The 20157-nt window shown below is 42.0% G+C and overlaps 1 protein-coding gene across 1 annotated transcript in view; it reads right to left on the bottom strand.

The window, feature by feature from the left end:
* Positions 1-10717: 10717 nt before the first annotated feature.
* LOC144260384 (DGAT1/2-independent enzyme synthesizing storage lipids-like) overlaps positions 10718-20157 on the bottom strand; it is a 42939-nt gene continuing 33499 nt past the window's right edge. The window contains exon 6 of the mRNA XM_077808997.1: positions 10718-10822. Within this exon, the coding sequence (XP_077665123.1) occupies positions 10718-10822 (105 nt within the window). The remainder of the gene's footprint in view (positions 10823-20157) is intronic.

The following is a 20157-nucleotide window of genomic DNA, read 5'->3' as shown; positions in this document are numbered from 1 at the left end:
TTGGTGTACAGTAGAACCTCAGAGTTACGAACACCAGAATTATGAACTGACTGGTCAACCACAAACCTCATTTGGAATCAGAACTACATAATCAGACAGCAGCAGAGACCAAAAAAGGCAAATATTTTACAGTATTACGTTAAATGTAAACTACTAAAAAAAAAAAAGGCAAAGTTTAAAAAAAAGATTTGACAAGATAAGGAAAGTGTTTCTGTGCTTGTTTCGTTTAAATTAAGAAAGTCAAAAGCAGCATTTTCTTCTGTATAGTAAAGTTTCAAAGCTGTATTAAGTCAATGTTCAGTTGTAAACTTTTGAAAGAACCACCGCAACATTTTGTTCAGAGTTACGAACATTTCAGAGTTACAAATAAGCTCCATTCCCAAGGTGTTTGTAACTCTGAGGTTCTACTGTAGTAAGAAGAATCTGACTGAATAAACCAAGTTGAACTTACTATTTGATGTGTCACAGATTTAGAAACTGAACAGAACCCATTATGCATTTATTTACAGCCCCTGCCCGCAGATGAACTGGGAGAGTAACCTCAGCTCCCTTACACTTACAACCCCTCCATCCCCAACATGAACTGAGAAAAGGGTCTCAGTCTGTCCCCCTTTCCTTTCCTTTCCCACCCCACACATGTAGAAAGGTGTCTTAGCTCCTTACAACCACTACTCCACTCCCACCCAGAATGAGAGAACCTGGATTGAGAGTCATTAGCTTCTGATAGGAGCATGAAGTATCTTGCTTCTAGGATACAGCTCTGTAGAGCAAGGAGAGGAAAGAATATAGTCACAAATATTACTTGTTTCTAGAGAGCGCTTAAGAACTGCTAAAACCTTGCCAGTGCAATTAACACAGAGAAGAGGGTTTTAAAAAAAAGGGAAACAAGCGACTCAGCATTGACAGGATTCCTTAGCTGGAAGTGTCATAGGAGAACTTAACTTCCCATGCTGTAAAATTCTTAGAAAGAATCATTGTTGACGTATCTGGACAGCTTGTGCTAGGATCTTTCCAAGAGACAAACAGGTCTTCTGTAGCTACCACTGGAACTCCCGGATCTGGGATTGTAGCATAAGGTTTCAGCCTGGAGACTATCTACAGAAGTTGCCTTCTCTTCTAATTCACCCCAGTCCATTATTGTACAGGTCTGCTGTGTAGTTGTAGAAGCTACTGCCAATACTGCAGCTTCTAACTTGAATACCATATTGGTGTTTGAACCTTGGGAATATGCAGTCTTTTGCTGAACCATCACCTCTCCCATCAGAATAGTCTTCCTCAAGATATGAAATGTTAATCAGCTCTTCTGAATTAACACCAACCTCTCAGAACGTCACCTTTGTGCCCAGCACCTTATCACATGTCTTCACAAATGTTCTAGTGCCCTGGTACCCGCATTCTTATAAGGTTCCAGACTCACTTTCCCCTGAACCCAGTTTCTTCTGCCAAGGGGTGCAGTAGTACTGCTTTGTTGGACAACCCCCAAAGCTCACCGGTCTTAGTCTCCAGTTTGGTGACCTGCTACTCCAGGATCAGAATGAGCATCTCTAGTTCCTAAACTTCAGCTACAGCGTGTTCCCACTTCTTTGTGTGGTGAGAAGAGCAGCTCCTCTCCAAAACTAACAGATAATCCATCTCCTGTCTGTTGATGGATGATCTTCTCACAGTCTCTTTTCAGTTCAGCCCCTTCACATAGCTTCTCTTTGAAGTGGTTCTTCTTAGCCACTACCCACTCCATCTGGGTCCTGAGAGTTAGTTTCTGGTGCATCTTTTCTTGTAACAATTCATGAACTCTCTGTAGCTGAGTCCCCACAATGTCTGTGGGTGAAAGTTTTGCTCTTCTCCTGGTTTGGCCTTCCTGAGCTCCTTTTCAAACTGAGTAGCAATTCTGTTACTTGTCCCCATATATGAAAAATGTTTCCTTTGCCATGTAGAATCATCTTCACTTAATTGACCAGCATAGAATAGTTGTTCTCTCATGTCTGTCTTGCCCTTTCCGAATCTGCTTCTATCTGCTTTGTTTGTTGGTGCTGTTCAGTCAGCCCCTTCAGGAGTGCCCAGGAGTTTCTCCTTTAACTCTTGGATTTGGACTTCCTGCACCTTTTTATCCAACCATCCAAATCTAGGTAGAAATGCTTCTTCTGGACCTGCAATTTAGTGTTGTTGAACAATTTCATAATCTTTCTGCCAGCAATTCCCTGGCTCTTTAGAACCTTGGAGTCACTCACCTTTGAGGTGCCCCCAGCCCTGAAATCCTGCTTTCCTTTATAACAGTTGGCCATCCCCATCTTGCATGGAGCCCCTCCCAGTTCCTGCATCTGATCTGGTTCCTATAATAAGGTAGCTCAAGTCCCAAAGTTTTTACCCACTGGGGCGAGGATGAAGTCAAGGTACCTCCCATGAGCAATGGGGAGTTCAAAACCTCAGGCCTACCTCTCCCAAAACATGTGGCCACTAGGGCCTCACACTTTCTTACCCCAAACTGCATCCTCACACTTTGGTTTAGACTCTAGTAGTCTGAGTTCTACTACTTTGGGGCCCAGCCTCTCTATTAGTTGGAACTTCTCAGTTCTCTCAGTACTCTGGTCAAATGGGTATGCCACAGAGGCATTGTTCCCATAGAGACCAATCCATTTTACGTGCCCTGTTTACCTGCAGTCAGTGCACACAGTTGCATGAGCCCATGCCTTCTTTTTTTTCAATGTTTTCAATGACTGTCTCATTCCCATTGCATGATGCCTGCAAAAAGCGGGAGCTAGCCCTCCAAACGCAAACTTAGGAGGGTAAATGTCTTACTCCCTGGGAAGGTGTTTGTGTCTTGCTGCTCAGCTATCCCTCCTTGATGGGAAGAAATCTTGCACCCCAGCCCTGGAACCATATTGTGATGGCTGGAAGTCACCCAGGTTCACCCGCTTTTGGTCAAGCGTGGCACCGCAGGTGCTCCCTGCCTCAGTTCCCTTGATCCAGATTATAAACAAATCCAGACCTTGCTCCCCACCTTCCAAGGATCTTATTTATTAACAAGAGCCATAGGCATAAGTAGAAACTTAGATACACCCAGGGACATTCATCGTCTCTGGTTTAGTCCAACTAGCAATCTCTGGCTCCTTCCTTCAGGAGACTTTTCTTTTCTGCACCGGGAAACAATCTCTTTTTCTGGAACACTTACCCGTTCTTTCTCTGCATTACTCCTTTTTGTGCCTTTACAATCCTCCCTAAAGCAGAAGTTCCCAGCTCAGGGGTGGACAAACTTTTTGACCCGAAGGCCACATTGGGGTGTGAAACTGTATAGAGGGCCAGGTAGGGAAGGCTGTGCCTCCCCAAACAGCCTGGCTCCCGCCCCCTATCCTCCCACTCCTAACCCCCTGACTGCCCCCCTCAGAACTTCCCACCCATCCGACCCCCTCTGCTCCTTGTCCCCTGACTGCCCCCTCCCAGGACCCCCTGCCCCTAACTTTCCCCTGGAACCCTACCCCCTATCCAACCCCCCCTGCTCCCTGTCCCCTGACTGCCCCCCCCGACCCCTATCCACACCCCCGCCCCCTGGCAGGCCCCCCAGGACTCCTATGCCTATCCACTGCCCCTCCCCCCAGAACCCATCCAACCACCCCCTGCTCCATGTCCCCTGACTGCCCCCAGGACCTCCTTCCCCTTTTCCAACCCCCCCCCCATTCCCTTACCATGCTGCTCAGAGCGCCAGGAGCTCGCAGCCCCGCTGGAACCTGCCGCACTGCCTGCGCGGTGGTGTAGCTGAGGGGGAACAGCAGGGGAGAGGCCAGGGGCTAGCTTCCCTGGCCAGGAGCTCAAGGGCCGGGCAGGATGGTCCTGCGGGCCAGATGTGGCCTGTGGTCAGTAGTTTGCCCACCTCTGCCCCAGCTCATCTTTGGAAGTAGGGCTGCGTTAGTTAGTCCCTCACTCTTTTCTGAAAGAGGATTCCTCCCAGATCTCTCTGGACCTGAGTAGTGGGTTAGCCAGCTGTAGAGCCTTTGCCAGCTTCTCCCTCACCTGTCCCTTTTCCTTAACTAGGCATCAGTTCAGGGTGTTCAGCAAGTCAGCCTTTTCCTGCTGATAACTCCTGTTGTCTTCCCTGCTACAGAGAGAGGAGGCAGCCTTTGTGCAGGCAATCTTAGGACTTAGGGTTACAGTGGATGAGAAGATGGATATGAGTCAACAGTGTGCCATTGTTGCCAAGAAGGCCAATGGCATTTTGGGGTGTATAAGTAGGGGCATTGCCAGCAGATTGAGGGACGTGATCGTTCCCCTCTATTCGACATTGGTGAGGCCTCATCTGGAGTACTGTGTCCAGTTTTGGGCCCCACACTACAAGAAGGATGTGCAAAAATTAGAAAACGTCCAGCGGAGGGCAACAAAAATGATTAGGGGACTGGAACACATGACTTATGAGGGGAGGCTGAGGGAACTGGGATTGTTTAGTCTGCGGAAGAGAAGAATGAGGGGGGATTTGATAGTTGCTTTCAACTACCTGAAAGGGGGTTCCAAAGAGGATGGATCTAGACTGTTCTCAGTGGTAGCAGATGACAGAACAAGGAGTAATGGTCTCAAGTTGCAGTGGGGGAGGTTTAGGTTGGATATTAGGAAAAACTTTTTCACTATGAGGGTGGTGAAACACTGGAATGCGTTACCTAGGGAGGTGGTGGAATCTCCTTCCTTAGAAGTTTTTAAGGTCAGGCTTGACAAAGCCCTGGTTGGGATGATTTAGTTGGGGATTGGTCCTGCCTTGAGCAGGGGGTTGGACTAGATGATCCCCTGAGGTCCCTTCCAACCCTGATATTCTATGATTCTATGAATCTTCACCCAGTTCATCCCCAAGTGGTTGAGGGATGAAGGGAGCTTGCTCCACCCGCTCTGCAAAGCACCTGGCCCCAAGTCCTTTAAGATACAGTGACTGGATATCTTCCCAAGCACCAGCCATTCACAGGACTGCTTCCTCTCTGTCCATATCCCCTATAGGTACTTGTATAAATATCTCTCTTTTGGGCCTTTCAAATCCTTAAAAGGTCATGCCACATGGCAGGGTGGGCTGACCACTAAGCCCTACAAACCTTAAGGGCAGACTACCCATTACACACAGATTCTAGGGTCAGCTAAGGAATGATCTGGTTCTCAGCTACTCTGATTTAGACCCTGGACACAACTGCTTCAGAGGGTTTTTTGGTAGTGAAATAACCACAGCATGGCAGATCTCCAGCCATACCTTTATCTCAGCCACACCTTGGGCATACCCATAAAGGCTGGGAGCTGAGAGCATGGTGTGGGGCCTCATACACCCCCCAATTAATCTCCTTCTGTTGGGAATTCTCAAGTGAGTGTTTCCAGAGTGCTTCTGGCAACCCAGAATGGGGTCATTGTATTCAGGATGCCTAAAACTGACCTCCTTTGCATCACACTTTCCCCACAAAATATAGTACAAGATAGTTTTCCCAAACCTTCTTTTGATGATGAATGCCTCAGGTAGAAGTTCCCCTCTGAGACATAATTATACGACTCAACTCCTTCCCTTTTGCAAGCAGATAATATCCCTGTGATGATTCAACTGATTCCTTTCATGTAAAAGAAATTGAGAAAGCTTTTAATATTCTTTCAGTGCAATTTACTAGCTGGTAACAAGTCAAACCAGCGCCTGTACTCAACCAGCTCTCCATACATAATAAACAAGTTACTCCTTGCACCACTGTTTGGAAACCTCAGATGTAAATTACTGAGGGACGGTAGCAGAGAGTAGGGTTATTAGAATAAAACTATACCTGGTTGAAATTAAATTATAATTCTCCAGGAAATGACAATGTTTTAAATTTTTCCTTTGTTCTGAATCTGAACGAAAAAAGTAAAAAAATTCAAAATTTCCTGAAAAAAATTTCCAAATTTTTTTGCCAATTTTGAAACAAATTTATCAAAACATTTTACGTATATTATAATAAAAAGTCAAAATAACATTAAAATGCAGAACTTCAATAGTGTTTCATCAAACATTGCAACACAATCAGTTCTTCTTGCAAAAGGTGTGGATTTCATTGAATCAGCATTTTCCAATAGAAAACTATTCCATCAAAAAATTTTCAACCAGTTCTAATTAAAACAATTGTGAGAATTTAAGACAAGGAGGTCATAAGTCAATGACAGAAAGCTCCAGCTCTCTGTTAGTGGGCAACAATTAACTATATAAGAGATGACTGAGCTACTGTAAGAAAGTTTTACTTTATAAGAAATTAATAGACATAATTTATTTTTGCCTTTTACCTTTGAAAAGTAACAAAATATAGAATATTGGTGGTTTGGGTTCTCAAACTGTTAATAAATTGCGTAGTCAGTTTCTTGACCACACTTTGGTTTGTTGTGAAATATACTTAAGAGACCAAATAACCATTGTCAGTCAGGCTTACTGCTATAAGCCAAAAATAATATAGTACCAAAAAAATTCTATATGAATCAGTCTCTGGGAAGCCATCTCATGCAGAGTTATTACATTCACCTTATGTAGAACTTGTGCTTCCAGAGTTACCCTAAAGCCATCTTTTCATATCCTACCTTTCTACAAGTTCATGTACATGTCATCTGAAATGAGATTTAACCAATCAGCTTTCTATCTTGTTTTTGTGGTACCATAGTGTACCCATGAACATATGCATTCCGGGTGTGAAAGCACCTCCTAGGTAGAACTATCCTAAATCCTGACCTCTTCCTTAGGACATTCCAATGCTGGCATGTGAAAATAACTCCCTACCTGTTCTTATGGTAAAATAATCATGTGTCCTGACCCTGACATTAAGCCAAAGCTTCTTAAGCCAAAGCTTATGTCAGGTAATGCAAGATGTTATGAGACACTTAGCATAAGAGAATGGGATTATAGTAAAGGTACAGGACAATTTAGGTTTTATAACTGCTATACTATTTTGCTTAATAAATGCTAATGTGTAATGGTAAGGATAATACATATAAACATACGTATCTATGCTCACCAGCATATTGGTCAACAAATCCCCACTTGTTGCCTTGGTAATGTTGTAGTTAAGACGACACCTTTGCCAAATTAATATATGAATGGGGGGGGTTATACGTGATTTTAAGTGTTTTACCAAACGTGTAAGTGACAATACATAATTAACACACCTAATATCAATACACAGCTTTACATGCAACTTTGCTTTAAGTGTAGGAAACCAGTATTTCAAGATCCCCATCATGGATAAGGTCATTCAAGGCTTGTTTTGCCTTATGCACCTCATTTCCAATTTGAATAATGTGTGTGTCTTTCCAATCTAGTACTGTTTTTAAATATAAAGTCAGAGGATTAATATGCATGTTAATAACTAGTAGGTAAATTTCAACCGTCTCCTGATATTGGGGCTCATTTTGGATAATAGACTTATTCTGAAAAACAGGGATAGGCATTATTATAGCATGTCCTACAGTGCTACATACATGAGGAGTAAAACAGAAATTTGGAGTAGCGACATTACAAGTGAGGTCTCCATATATAAATTTCTTGTAAGTAGTTATTACACAGTACAGTCCACTCATACTATAGGTTACCCTTACTTCTGGTTGTCATCATTTGGTAAGCTTCATCAGGTAAGAGACAGCAGTGGCTAGCTTCTCTATCTGATGGTACAGGTCTGAGCCATCATGGCCACACACTAGAGTTGTGATGTCAAAAACAAACCTGGCACAAGAAGCTATGTGAAGAGGTATTCAGGTGTGCATTGGTGCGTGACATACCAGTAGTTGACCTCAGTCCAGTTATTTTGTGTGGATGCTGTCTTCCAGATAACCTACTGAATAGCCAGTAACCACTTTGTCAAGGATCCAATATTGGTAGTGATACCATAAACAAATTGACCTGGGACCAGACACTGAGCAAGACTGTTTTGAATAAAATGTGCCCCGATTCGGATGAATGGTACAAAGGAGATCTGTCCACACAATTTAACACATTGCCAATTTAACACAGTTTTTGTTATGCACAGAGGACAACATTTAGCTGATTGTTTATCACTAATAAGGTCAAGCAATTTTCCCTTTTCAGTGTTTCCTAATGAGTTCGTTATAGTAGTTAACATGTAACTCCCATAAATGGTACAAATAATTGCTTTCCCTTCCTGATTTTCCATTACCTTTTTATTTGTTGCAATTAATTTATTCAAGTTTTGCTAGTGTTTGGTTAAACAGTTTAGCAATGTTATACATATTATACACAATATACTATTGGTTTTTTTTAGTAGCTAGCCCTCAATACCATGAATTAGGCATTTAGAGATGGTTTCCACTGCCTGGTGCTCAAAATAGATAACAGGGGGTTTTTTAAATATATTTTTCATCTGACCCATTTTCTGAATAGACATTCCAGTTCCAAATAATTCTGAAATGTAACCAATAATTCCATCTAGACTTTGGAGTCTCCTATTTTGAAAGGTACCAGACTGGGGAATACTTTTTTTGCCCAGTCATTGAGTCTTCTGCACATTCCTGATAAGATGCTATCATGTTAATTAAGAAAGTTGTATACAGTAATGATACATTTGCTCTTTCACACCAACCAAATTCAGCTATATTCCAATGAGAGATTTAAAACCCCAGGTACATACTTAATACAAAGTTAGTTAGACCTGGCCAGGCTAATGGTCTTTATAATGTCTCTCTAGTCAATTGCATACTCAATTGTCCATATACGGTAGGCTGAAGTATAGTTGACTGGTCTTTTATGTACAACACACTTTATCTTTTCTTCTTCAGATGTTTGGAGGTTTTATATTCAATTATAATTTATTTTTAACAAGAGTGGTTGTGACAGGTTATCACCTCTGGGGTGCAGTCTGGGAGCTATGGAAACCACTGTGCCCCCTAACTCCCCAGCTGGGCAGGTTTCTCTTACACTGCTTTGCTGGTGATTCAGCCAGCCTCTTCAGGCCCTCTTGTCACCCAACATGACAGCAGGTGCCACCACACACCCAACTGAGCTACCTGAGTGCTTTACTTAAACCACTCAAGGACAGACAGCCAATTTCCCAGTTCCCCAGCCTTGCACTCTAGCTGGAGTATAAACCCAGAATTGTACCATCTTGCACTGCACAGGGATTTGTACAATGTAAGCTTATTAATATATTTGCTTCTCCCTCGATGTGGGAAAGATATGCAACAGCCTTTGTTCACAGAGCTGAGATTTTCCCAGACACTTCACTCAAAACATACTGGTTAAGACAGAGCATAAAACAATTTTATCAATTACAGAAAGATAGATTTTAAGTGATTATAAGTTATAGCAAACAGATTACCGAGCAAATAAACAAAAACACAAACTAAACCTAATGTATTAGATAGATAGGATGCAGATTAGCAATTTCTCACCCTGACTGATGATAAAAGCAGGCTTGCAGATTCTTAAGGCACAGATCACAATTGCTGTGCAGCTTGGGTTCCCCTCCCCCATTACAAACTCTTTGTCTTTCAGAGCTTCTTTCAGGTGTTGAGTTGCAGGAGACTGAAGACAAATCATGATGTCACTCCCCACCTTATATAGTTTCTCCATACGGTGGAAACCCTTTGTTCCAAGCTAAGGTCCCAGCCCAGTCTGTGAAAAAATACAGGTACCAAAATGGAGTTTAGTGTCATGTGGTCTGGTCACATGCCCTTCCATGGCTTGCTGAGTCATAGCAGCCATTACTCATAGCCTGGCTGAAACAGTCACAGGAAGCCTAAGTTCTTCCATTGTCCATTGTCTTTGTTGATGAGCCACCAGCACTGTATAGCTTCCTCATTGTTATACCCGAAAGGCTAGTTGTTACCCAGAGTAAGCACATTTGAAATACAGATACATAGTCAATACTCATAACTTTAGATACAAAAATGATACATGCACACAAATAGGATAATAATATTCAGCAAATCATAACTTTTCCATAGACAGCTCATAAGACATATCACAATCATACAACTATGATGAATATGGGGTGTAGTGTCACAGTGGTAACACTATTTAATTATTATGGTTGGCTGTTAACGAGAGTACCAACATTTTTTTGGAGAGCGCATAAGGACCTCCAATAGAAATATATGTACATATAGTTTACCTCAATCAATAATTCAATTGCAATTTTTAAAAATTAATCAAAGGCTTTTTGTTCAAAGGAAAAAACTGTAAGGGAAACACTCAACATTAATGCAAAGGCAACATTGATAAATCGTAACTTTTTTACCTTTTATACATTTATGTGCACCTTTATTAAATATTAAAATATAGTTACAAGTGTGTTATACTCAGAATGTCTCAAAATATCTCTCTGTCTCTCTCTCTCATCTGGTCTGTACATGGGCTGTATTCTCCTATCAACGATTGGAAACAGACCAAACACAGAAGTTTTCTTATGTCAATTCCCTGTATAATTGACTTCCCACAATGTGCTCCTAATGTTACATGAGCTCTAACATTTATGTCAGAATAATGTCTGCTCTCATGTGGTTTAAGAATCTCTAATCAATTTCTCTAAGTATAATGATCCTCTTAATTTCCTTTTCTTTTATTATTTGGATTGAAGTTGCCAGACCAAATGAGAGAGAGAGAGAGATTTTAAGGCAGTGATATGACTGAATGCTTGATCCATGTAGTTTGCATTCTCTTGTCCTTTTAAGAAAACTACAATTTTTCCTCCCACAAGTTACACTAACAGTTTTTAATACTTAACAACAACATATATATTTAAATACACTAGTCTTCTTTCTGATGTTTATCAAATCGTTCCAGCAGAGCTCTTAGTATACTTCCTGGTAGTTTTTGGTGTCTGTCTCTTAGCGTTTCAATGGCAATCTTTGTCTGTTAAAAGAAAGAAAGAGGGGGAAACCTTTTATATTTCAAGAATCACCACTTCAATCATCATTCTCTTCTAGTTTTCCCAAGGATGCTAAAGATATACATAAAACTCTGTGGAAAATGTTGGGGGAGGAGAAGGCAGGAAGGGTAAATTCTTCACAAGATCCCATGAAGCCCATGCTGAGGGATAGTCTCATTCCCACACACCTGTGTATTTTCCCCTGTGATAACCAAGCATACTAAACAGCCAGATCTACATATGCAAAAGTGACATGAAAATATTAGCTCACTACTACTCCATCTTGCAAACCCTTAGGCATATGCATAACTCAGGAGATTAATTTTATTAGCTTCAATAGGACTATAGCTGTAAGTGAAATTATTCACCTGTATTTGCAGGTTTGAGCCCTTAAACTGTGTGACTCGATATAATTTCATATTTAAGTTTCACAGTTTTTCAACTGGAGTTGTTATAAAGATCTTTTAACAAAGCTATCACTGCGGAAATCCTATTCAGATGTAAAACCTCTGATGCAAGGTGTAGAAGGCAGTTTTCCCCTTCAAAAACAGCTACTACCTTTTCAACCCCTATTTTAAATGTTTACCATTCATAAACATATGCATCAAATAAAGAGAGAGGTGTAGGATGCAAAAAGATAGTTTCTTAAGCAGTTTACAAACCCTGGTTTTTCAGACATGTTAAATCTCATCTACTGAATAATTTTGCTCAGACTAAAATCTGATGAATATTCAGCCTCGACCCTTTCCCTTGCTCTGTTGTAATGATTAGGGCCCAGAGGGCCTTCTCTGATTATGAGCTTAATGTGTGGAAAGTGGGTAAAAGTTCATAATTGTCACAATCCCTTGTTGTAGAACATTATTTAAGAAAAGGAAAAAGGAGATTGAATTAAACAGAGAGGATGTACTGATAGCACCCAAGGGCTGTACTTAACATCATGTCTGGTAAACAAGAGGAGTATGGGACTAGAACTCAATGGACCAAAATTGGTTCTTCAGAAATTAGTCCTAACTGGTGGACAAAATAAAGGATGGGCTATTCTGCCCATCACCCCCTTTTGGGATCCTTTAGAGACTTTGTGAGAGAAAGGAAAAACCATTAGCACTACTGCAGCTGCTGCTGGGGGTTTTCATCTGACACATGGACCTTGGCACACCAGTGGGGATGCCTAACCAGGGCTGTCCTTAGACATATGTGGCTGCGCACCTGAAAATTTTGGACACCCCTGGGTCTTACAGTCCACTCACCTGCCTCTTCCTATCCCTGTTCTGAGCCTCCCTGTAGGCTCCCACAGCTAGCTGCTGCAGCCTGATGACTCTTACTCTGGAGGGGATCTAGTAACAAAGACTTCCAGCCTGCCAGACCGATTAGCACAACACTGGAATTGTTAAAGAGCCATTCAAGTGGTAATGAAGCCATTTAACAGGCATTTGCCAACCCCCAGATATATACTGTCAGTTTCTGAATTTACTGACAAAAACAGTTGTGCATTACTGTCATATTTACTCAGAACGTGTTAGTCTACAGGACCTTAGTTTAAAATTTGCTTTAAAAATATTTCATTCGTGTGTTGCTAAAGATGATAAAATCACATCTCTAAAAAAATCCTTGCATAGATTTTTAGATGCACTATCTGAGTATTCATCTTTAGCCTTAAATGCTTGGATCTTCAGACATAGTTTTTTAAATAAATCCTTCAAAGGATCACCCTTATATAAAATACACATTTTAATTTTAATTACTATAATACAAAAAACTTGCTTCCAAAGTCTTCCTATCCTTTCTGTCCACCCCTTTCTCCCTTCACACCCCTGTTGAAGAGAGCCCAAGGGACAACACCCCTTTCCTGAGAGATACCTGGACAAACAAGTTTACCTTTCTTTACTTCTGACTATTTGAGGAACTAGTTTTAAGAGAACCCTCTAGCAAAATCAGTACCTAAGTAAGATATAAAATCATTTAAGAAAAGGAGTACTTGTGGCACCTTAGAGACTAACCAATTTATTTGAGCATAACCTTTCGTGAGCTACAGCTCACTTCATCGGATGCATACTGTGGAAAATACAGAAGATGTTTGTTTTTATACACACAAATCATGAAAAAATGGGTGTTTATTACCAGCAGGAGAGTGGGGTGGGGGGAGAGAAAACCTTTTGTAGTGATAAACACCCATTTTTTCATGATTTGTGTGTATAAAAACAAACATCGTCTGTATTTTCCACAGTATGCATCCGATGAAGTGAGCTGTAGCTCACGAAAGCTTATGCTCAAATAAATTGGTTAGTCTCTAAGGTGCCACAAGTACTCCTTTTCTTTTTGCGAATACAGACTAACACGGCTGTTACTCTGAAACCTGTCATAAAATCCTTTGTTATGCCTAACATCTTTAGAAACATATTTTTTAAAGTTGGTGAAATTTCATAAACATGTCTATTGTTATGGAGATCACACAAAGTAAATTAGTGTTCCCTTTTTCTAAAAGCAATGAACATTGCTATGAACACACTAACCCCCTATGACTGATTAATTTAAAATCATGTCTTTGTTTTAGTGAGTTAAATATGTAGTAATCTGGAATTATTACCTTATGAAGGCTTAAGAGTACACTTAAAATATAAAATCATCTTAGAAATACTGATTAAGAAAATATAAAGCAGAGAAGAGCTGCATCATATATTCCATAATATTTAAAGTTGTATTCAGCACAACAGCTGACTTGCTCTTACTACACAGTTTTTGCAAATAAATCTCTGACAAACTTCAGTGTATATCAAAAAACCCATGACTGACATTTTTTATTCCCAAATTTAGTGCTTTTAATTAGGTCCCTTCTCCATGTCCAGTCTTCACCTTCTGGCATACAGTGGAAAACATGCTCCACCTTTTTTACAAAGAAATTGGAGAAGAGTGGTTTTTTTCAAATGTCATTTGCTTCATTTGGGTTCAGGGATTTGGCTGGAAGGGGGTGATCAGGGAGAGGGAGGGAAGAGGAGAGAGACAGTGGGGAGAGGGCAGGGCCTGAGCAGAGTGGGGTGGGGCCTGGAGCAGAGCAGGGGTGGAGTATGGGTGGGGCCACTGGAAGGCTGGGGAGCTAGCCTCACCAAGCGGCAGCTTCGCCCACCACCCATGACAGCAGATAAGAGCAGGTCGGCTCCCACACACAGTGCGCAGGGGCCGTATTCACAGAGCTGAATGTATCAGCATGGTGCATTCTGCATGACGGAGAGGATACAGGGGTCTCTGCTGTGAACTGTGACTGTCTGCTGCCATGAGGTGGGCTAGGCGGCTTGGTATCCTTTGCTGCCTCATCCCTCCACCTTCCCCCCCGGGCTGCGAGCCCGGGCTGTGGTCGGGCATAGGGGCACCAGTTTAATAATATTGCATAGGGCCCCATAAACCCTAAGGACGGCCCTGTGCCTAACCATCACCACTGACCCAGCAAGGACCCCAACTTGATACATGAGGTCCAACTCTGTCCTCCTCTCTCGTGTCCCCCTTCCTGTCCCTCACCATCTACCTCCTGTCCTCTCTCAGCTTTCTGCCTAATCTGAAGACCAAAAGCATCACACGGTCCCAGCATAACAAGGTGAGATGGTCCATCCAACTCTGCCAGTCAGAGAACGACTGGCAAAGGCAAGGGACCTGAACCTGTACAAGGAGACTTTGGCAAACCAGTAATGTGCCTGAAACCACTATGGCTTATTGCTAAAAGCAGCCAAGTCAGCAGGCTGTAAATTGGCCATTCAGCAGTCTCAGTTTAACCAAGGCAGGAGGGGAGGGGGGGGTTGGGTGCCACAGAGAGGGCAGCTTGACCCCATGTCCTTCCTGATAAGAATTGTGTAGAAGTTGCTGATACATGCATTTTAGAAGAGCAGAATGTGCCCCAGGAATGTCTATTGGGGCCTCAAGGCTGCGAACTCTGGAAAAACCCACACCTGGTTAATCGATCATCAGAAGGAACCTCTCGCTTGACCACTGAAACTGCTTACTCATGTAACCCTTCTGCCTGTCAGAGTTGGCAGCAACAAGGGCCAGGTTCAGTATCTAGGGGTTCCATTCCAATAGCACAATGCAAAACTGGCTTGAGCCCCCACCCAGTGACCTGGGACAAATATATACCACCCCCGCTGGGCGCCTCCAAGAGGCAATACTTCCCCTCTCGCAAGCACATAGTCTGAGTGTAGCAAAAAGCCTTTTAATAACAGAGAGAAACAATGTGTCATTATGTTGGGGAAACACCACCAACAGAATTCATAACACAACCCATGAGCAAAAAACCCACCCCAAGCAAATTGGGGCATGTCCTTTCCCTTTGGTTCTTGAGTCCATCAACCCAAAATCACCCAAAGTCCCAAAAGTCCAACGACCCAAAAGTCTCTGTTCCTGGTCAGGGCAACCCCAGAGTTCGAAAGTTTATCTGCAGAGTTTTACCTCCCAACCTGGGTAGAAATTGGAGAGGGGAGGGTTAAGGGGCACCTAACGTGGTCCAAAGCTGATGGCCCCACCTCTCCATGGGGCTCCACTCTGCCAGCCGCCCCATGAGCTGCTCTAGGCATCCAACAAACTGCTCTGCTCTACCAGCTGCTCTGCTCGCCGTCCCGCAAACTGCTCCACCATATATCTTCAGGCTCCCCCACTACTTAACACAACACTGAGTGATTTCAGCTCTTAGTAAGTTTCACTCTTTTGTGATTTCAGCTTGTAGTAGGGGAGCCTCAGTGCTGGTGCACCATTAGCCCAAAGTGAATTCAGCTCAGCAGCCTGTAACTAGACTCCTAATGGAATCAAAATTAGCTCTGATATTCCACAGTGGAGAGAGGAGGAAGTGCAATTAGCATGTAAGGCCCTCACCAGGGGGCCCATGCCACCAAGTATTAATACCTGTCCCCAGCCTCTCTCCATTCACAGAGTTTTGGAACCCATGTCCCTTGCCTTGCGAGTGCTACTTAGTTGATGGCGAGTCCCTCCATCATAACAAAAGGCCAAGTACAGTTCCACTGTCCTTGATTCCCATAATCAGGGTAATAACCATTTATTCTTCCTGCCCCAATAACAGAGACACTGGGGATCCCACAGCAGCCAAAGCTATGTCCTATTTCTAGGCGGGGTGGGTGTGCCTATGCGAAAAGATCGGCCCCTGATCTTATTTTTCCACAACTTGCCACACCTCACCACCAGATGTCAGGGTGGAGCTCATCCTGACTCTGCTTACACTTAACAAGTTTGCTTTAAGGGACATGTCATTCTATTACTAATACATAAATAAGGGGGAAAAGTTTGAGGTAGAGGGACTCTCCAGGACTGGACTCTCCCTCTGAATGCATCTTGTGTTCCCCACTGGCAGACGGGCTGCCTTTGTGCCACTCGAGAGCCACACTCAGCTTTGGTAATTATCAAGGGTTGGGGGTGTTTTACTAACCTGTTGCAGACGTGTGTAAGTGCTTGAGACTAAGTAAAGTTTAGCTTTAAGTGAAAGCACTCTTGTGTTGTCCTGTTTGTGCCAGCCATCTATCGGTCGGACAGCTGTGTCTCCCCTGATTTATTTCCTGACACCACCTTGCACAGAGTAAAAGTTACCAAGAGCTTTGGGTTGAAAGAACCCCTGGAAACAAACAGACCAATCAGATGATATCCCTGACTAGCCTCTTTGTATCCTGAGCACATCAACAAAAGCTGTATTTCCCCCTACTTATACTATTCCATCTCTTCTCCTGTGTCTGTTTTTGTCAAAAGCAGGACTGAAAACTGAACAGCAAAACTAACTCTTCCCCACCAAGATGGGCTGCTTGACAGACCAAGAGACTCTAACTCATATCTGCTATCTCTGAAAAAGGGATTGTTTGTTTTGCATAATCACTTAATTCCAATGCTTTTCGCCTTGTTTTGATTCTTTTCCTTTCGTGTATATCAGTCAATATATTTCAGCCTTTGCCAGGAGTTTTCTCGTTATGTTTGCCACAATAACTAAGCAGCCTAAGGTCTCTGTACTCAAGACCCCAAACCTTGTTTAAAATGGTTCATATTGTACAACAACAATCATGTTAACACCTCCTGTTCTCTGGGCCCATTTATTCCACCCAAAGTGATACAACGGCTTCCCCTCAGCATCAAAAAAATGTTTTAGTTAAAGAGGTCAATGGGAGCTCTTGGGTGCTCCACACTTGTGGAAAAAAATCAGACTATTTATTTAGGCTATGGATTAGTGAGCCTAAGATTAGGCACATATATTGGCCAAAATTTTCTAAATTATTTAAATGGATGAGAGTCAGGAAATGAAAAACATTTCTGATAGTGGCATTAACCCCCACTGTGCTCCAGTAAGGCCAGAACCTCAGCCAATTCATGCCAATTGAGGATCTGTCTCATAACATTTATCATTTGCAGATGTCTAACTATATATCTTGTATGTAGTGTTGCTGTAACTGTGTTGGTCCTAATAATAAAAGACAAAAATACCCTATCACCCATGGACAAACACTTTTCCTGAAATGATCAACTCCATATCTGACCTCTCTGTCCTTGTAATAAAAGGAAAACCTGAATAACATCATCAAAAGACAAGACATGGAGCTTAAATTCATAACCTTGCTAGACACTAAAAATCGTGGACTCAATAGAGATGCTGGTTTTATGTCTCATTACCACAATCTATGACCCACTAACTCTCCTTTGTCCTAAGACTGCAGATGTGGTAACTGTCCACTTTATCTTCAATGGTCTCTTGCAACATATGTTAACTTCTTATGCTTAACAATCTGCTCCACCTTTTATTAGGCAGTGACACTCTGAGTACCTTTCTCAGACCTGAATAAGAGCTGTGTGTAGCTCAAAAGTTTGTCTCTTTCACCAGCAGAGGTTGGTCCAATAAAAGATATTACCTCACCCACCTTGTCGCTATCTTGCATGTGTCCATGCAAGGGAAAAAGTGACTGGAATGTGGTTCCTTCTTACACATTTTGAAGGGCTCTGCGAGGTATTTCATGTTTAGGAGGCTGAAGAGTAGGATTTGACTATAATAGTAGTACAGGATCAGGGCAGACTTTCAAAATGCACAAAGGGCAGTCAATGCAAGTCAATGGGAACTGGCATCTAATTCCCTTTTATCTCTTGGAAGATCTCCCCAAGTCACTGTGAAAACATTCACCCTTTTCCTGATTTTTCTGTCTTTAATTTCATGTTGTATTAATATATTTTCTTGATTTTTTTAAATTGAAAATCAAGAGAAACTGCCTCTGAGTTTACATATTTCAAGATGACCTGCAAAGCGAGACCTTTTTGCTATTAGTTTCTTGTGAGAGAGTGCTGAGGCCTGACAGGTGGATCAGCACTCTGATCACTGTAGCCTGAATTTGTTTCCCATTGATGGCTGATTGAGTAAGCAGCTAATCAGAAAGTGATGCTGGGGAGGTAAGGAACTAATTAGGCCTCAGATGGCTAACCTGATAAACCAGGAAGGAAATGTTGTAAGAGGAGACGACTGGACTAGCTGAGCCAGATTGAAACAGTTCCCAAAAAGGGATATCTCATTTCCTAATGTCCTGGTAAAGAGGGACTAAAAACTGTAGGAATTAAAAACGGTGATGTTGCACTACACTAGTGTTGGGAGAATGGTTTGTAATAAAATACAGAGTGAACTCTAAAAGAAAGTGGGTGTGAGAGTTTCTGGGGCAGCACAGGATGGGAACAGAGCATTGCCCTAACACATTGCTCCTCTAGGATAAGTAAATAAACCAGACTCTGGGATTTTATTTCCATATATTTTCATTGGAAATAGACTTTTCCATTCTTTACAGGAGAACTTAGATAAAATCACTAGAAGATTAAATTAGTATTGCAGCCTTAAGTGATATCCTGAGCTAAATTTCTGTTTTCCCTCCAAACAGTCCCTGAGACTACCCACAAATTGTTGTTCCCTCTGTTCCTCTCTCCCATAAATCAAACAAAGGCTAGATTTTTTCTTAGATAAATACGGATTGTGTCTGAAGAGTTTCAGTTTAGGATACAGCCTTGTGAGATATCATTAGTCAGTTCCTATACCAAAAAAAGGGAAGAGAAGACTATAGACAATTGTCATTTCTATTGCAAAACAAATTTAACAGCCACTGAAAAGCATCTTTGGAAAAAACGGTGAGGTAATCCCTCCAAGGCAGGAGGGATAAGTACAGGGCAAAACAAATAGTTGCTTTTGCTCTGCAGAGAACCTTTAAGATATTCCTCTGCCACTGCCCAATCTTAAAGTATTACAAATATTAGGAGCCTGCAGGATCTTACGTGTTCAAAGTGATGTTTATCAAATAGTACTGTCAGCTATTCATCAGCAATTTAAATTCACAGGACAACTTAATCTGGGATAAATAGTAATCCCATGTCACAAATGGCATGAAATTTCACTAATAGCCACTCCTGCAAACTCCTGGATTTAGAGTCAAGCTCTGTCCCTTTTTCAGGCATCCTCATTATTGGAAGATTTTGCAGGTCAAATTATGCCCTCAGATACACCTTTGCAATCCCATTGTCGTCAAAGAAGAGACCACTGAAAGCCTGCTGCTTCAGCTTTCTGCAGGAGTCCCCCTTTACCAAGCAAATATAGGAGGAGAACATGGAAACCTCCTAAAGTCCAGGGGCTGATTTGTCATTTTGTCTGAGTAAGGCTTCTACCCTTTCCCCTTGTTCCTTTGAAAAGAAGTCACCTTTCCTTTTCAGACCTTCTCTTTGGATCTTCTGGATCTATTTTACAGAACAGAACAAGGTGATGATTAGATTATTTGTTCTTTGAAAATTTTTAAAAGCGCAAAATATATGTTTTTCCCTTATCCCTGGATTTTCCCATTGTACACTCAGGATGCCCTTCCCCTCTGTGGTGGTGGTGAGGGGAAAGGGGAGACAGGACGTTGATGATCTGAATCTAAGGGAAAACAAATGCTTCTCTGAATTTGTAAGTGGTCGAAATCATGTTTATGCTGGTGTGGGAATATAACTGTTCCTGTATTCCCAGATCCAAATGAATGGCTCCTGGGAGCAGAAAAGGTATTTTTCTCCTTCAGGAAGTCAGGCTTCCCTGCATTTGAAGTCATTTTTGGTTTTAGAAACGGCTTTGTGAAGTTCCTCAATCATCTTCTATCCAGATAAGCATTTACGCTTCACTTATCACTATAGAATCAAAAAGATACCACAAAATAGAAAAGGAATAAAAAACTAGGAGGAAAGAGGCAATAATTATACAGTCCTTCTAGCCCCCACAGAAAAAGATTACAGAAGCTGCCTGAAGGCAAGGAGCTATGATGCAAGACATCCTGAAACAACACTTCTGCTGCCTCCA

The sequence above is a fragment of the Eretmochelys imbricata genome, chromosome 2, assembly GCF_965152235.1.
Source record: "Eretmochelys imbricata isolate rEreImb1 chromosome 2, rEreImb1.hap1, whole genome shotgun sequence".
Taxonomy (NCBI): domain Eukaryota; kingdom Metazoa; phylum Chordata; order Testudines; family Cheloniidae; genus Eretmochelys; species Eretmochelys imbricata.
This window is presented reverse-complemented; position numbering and strand designations above follow the sequence as displayed.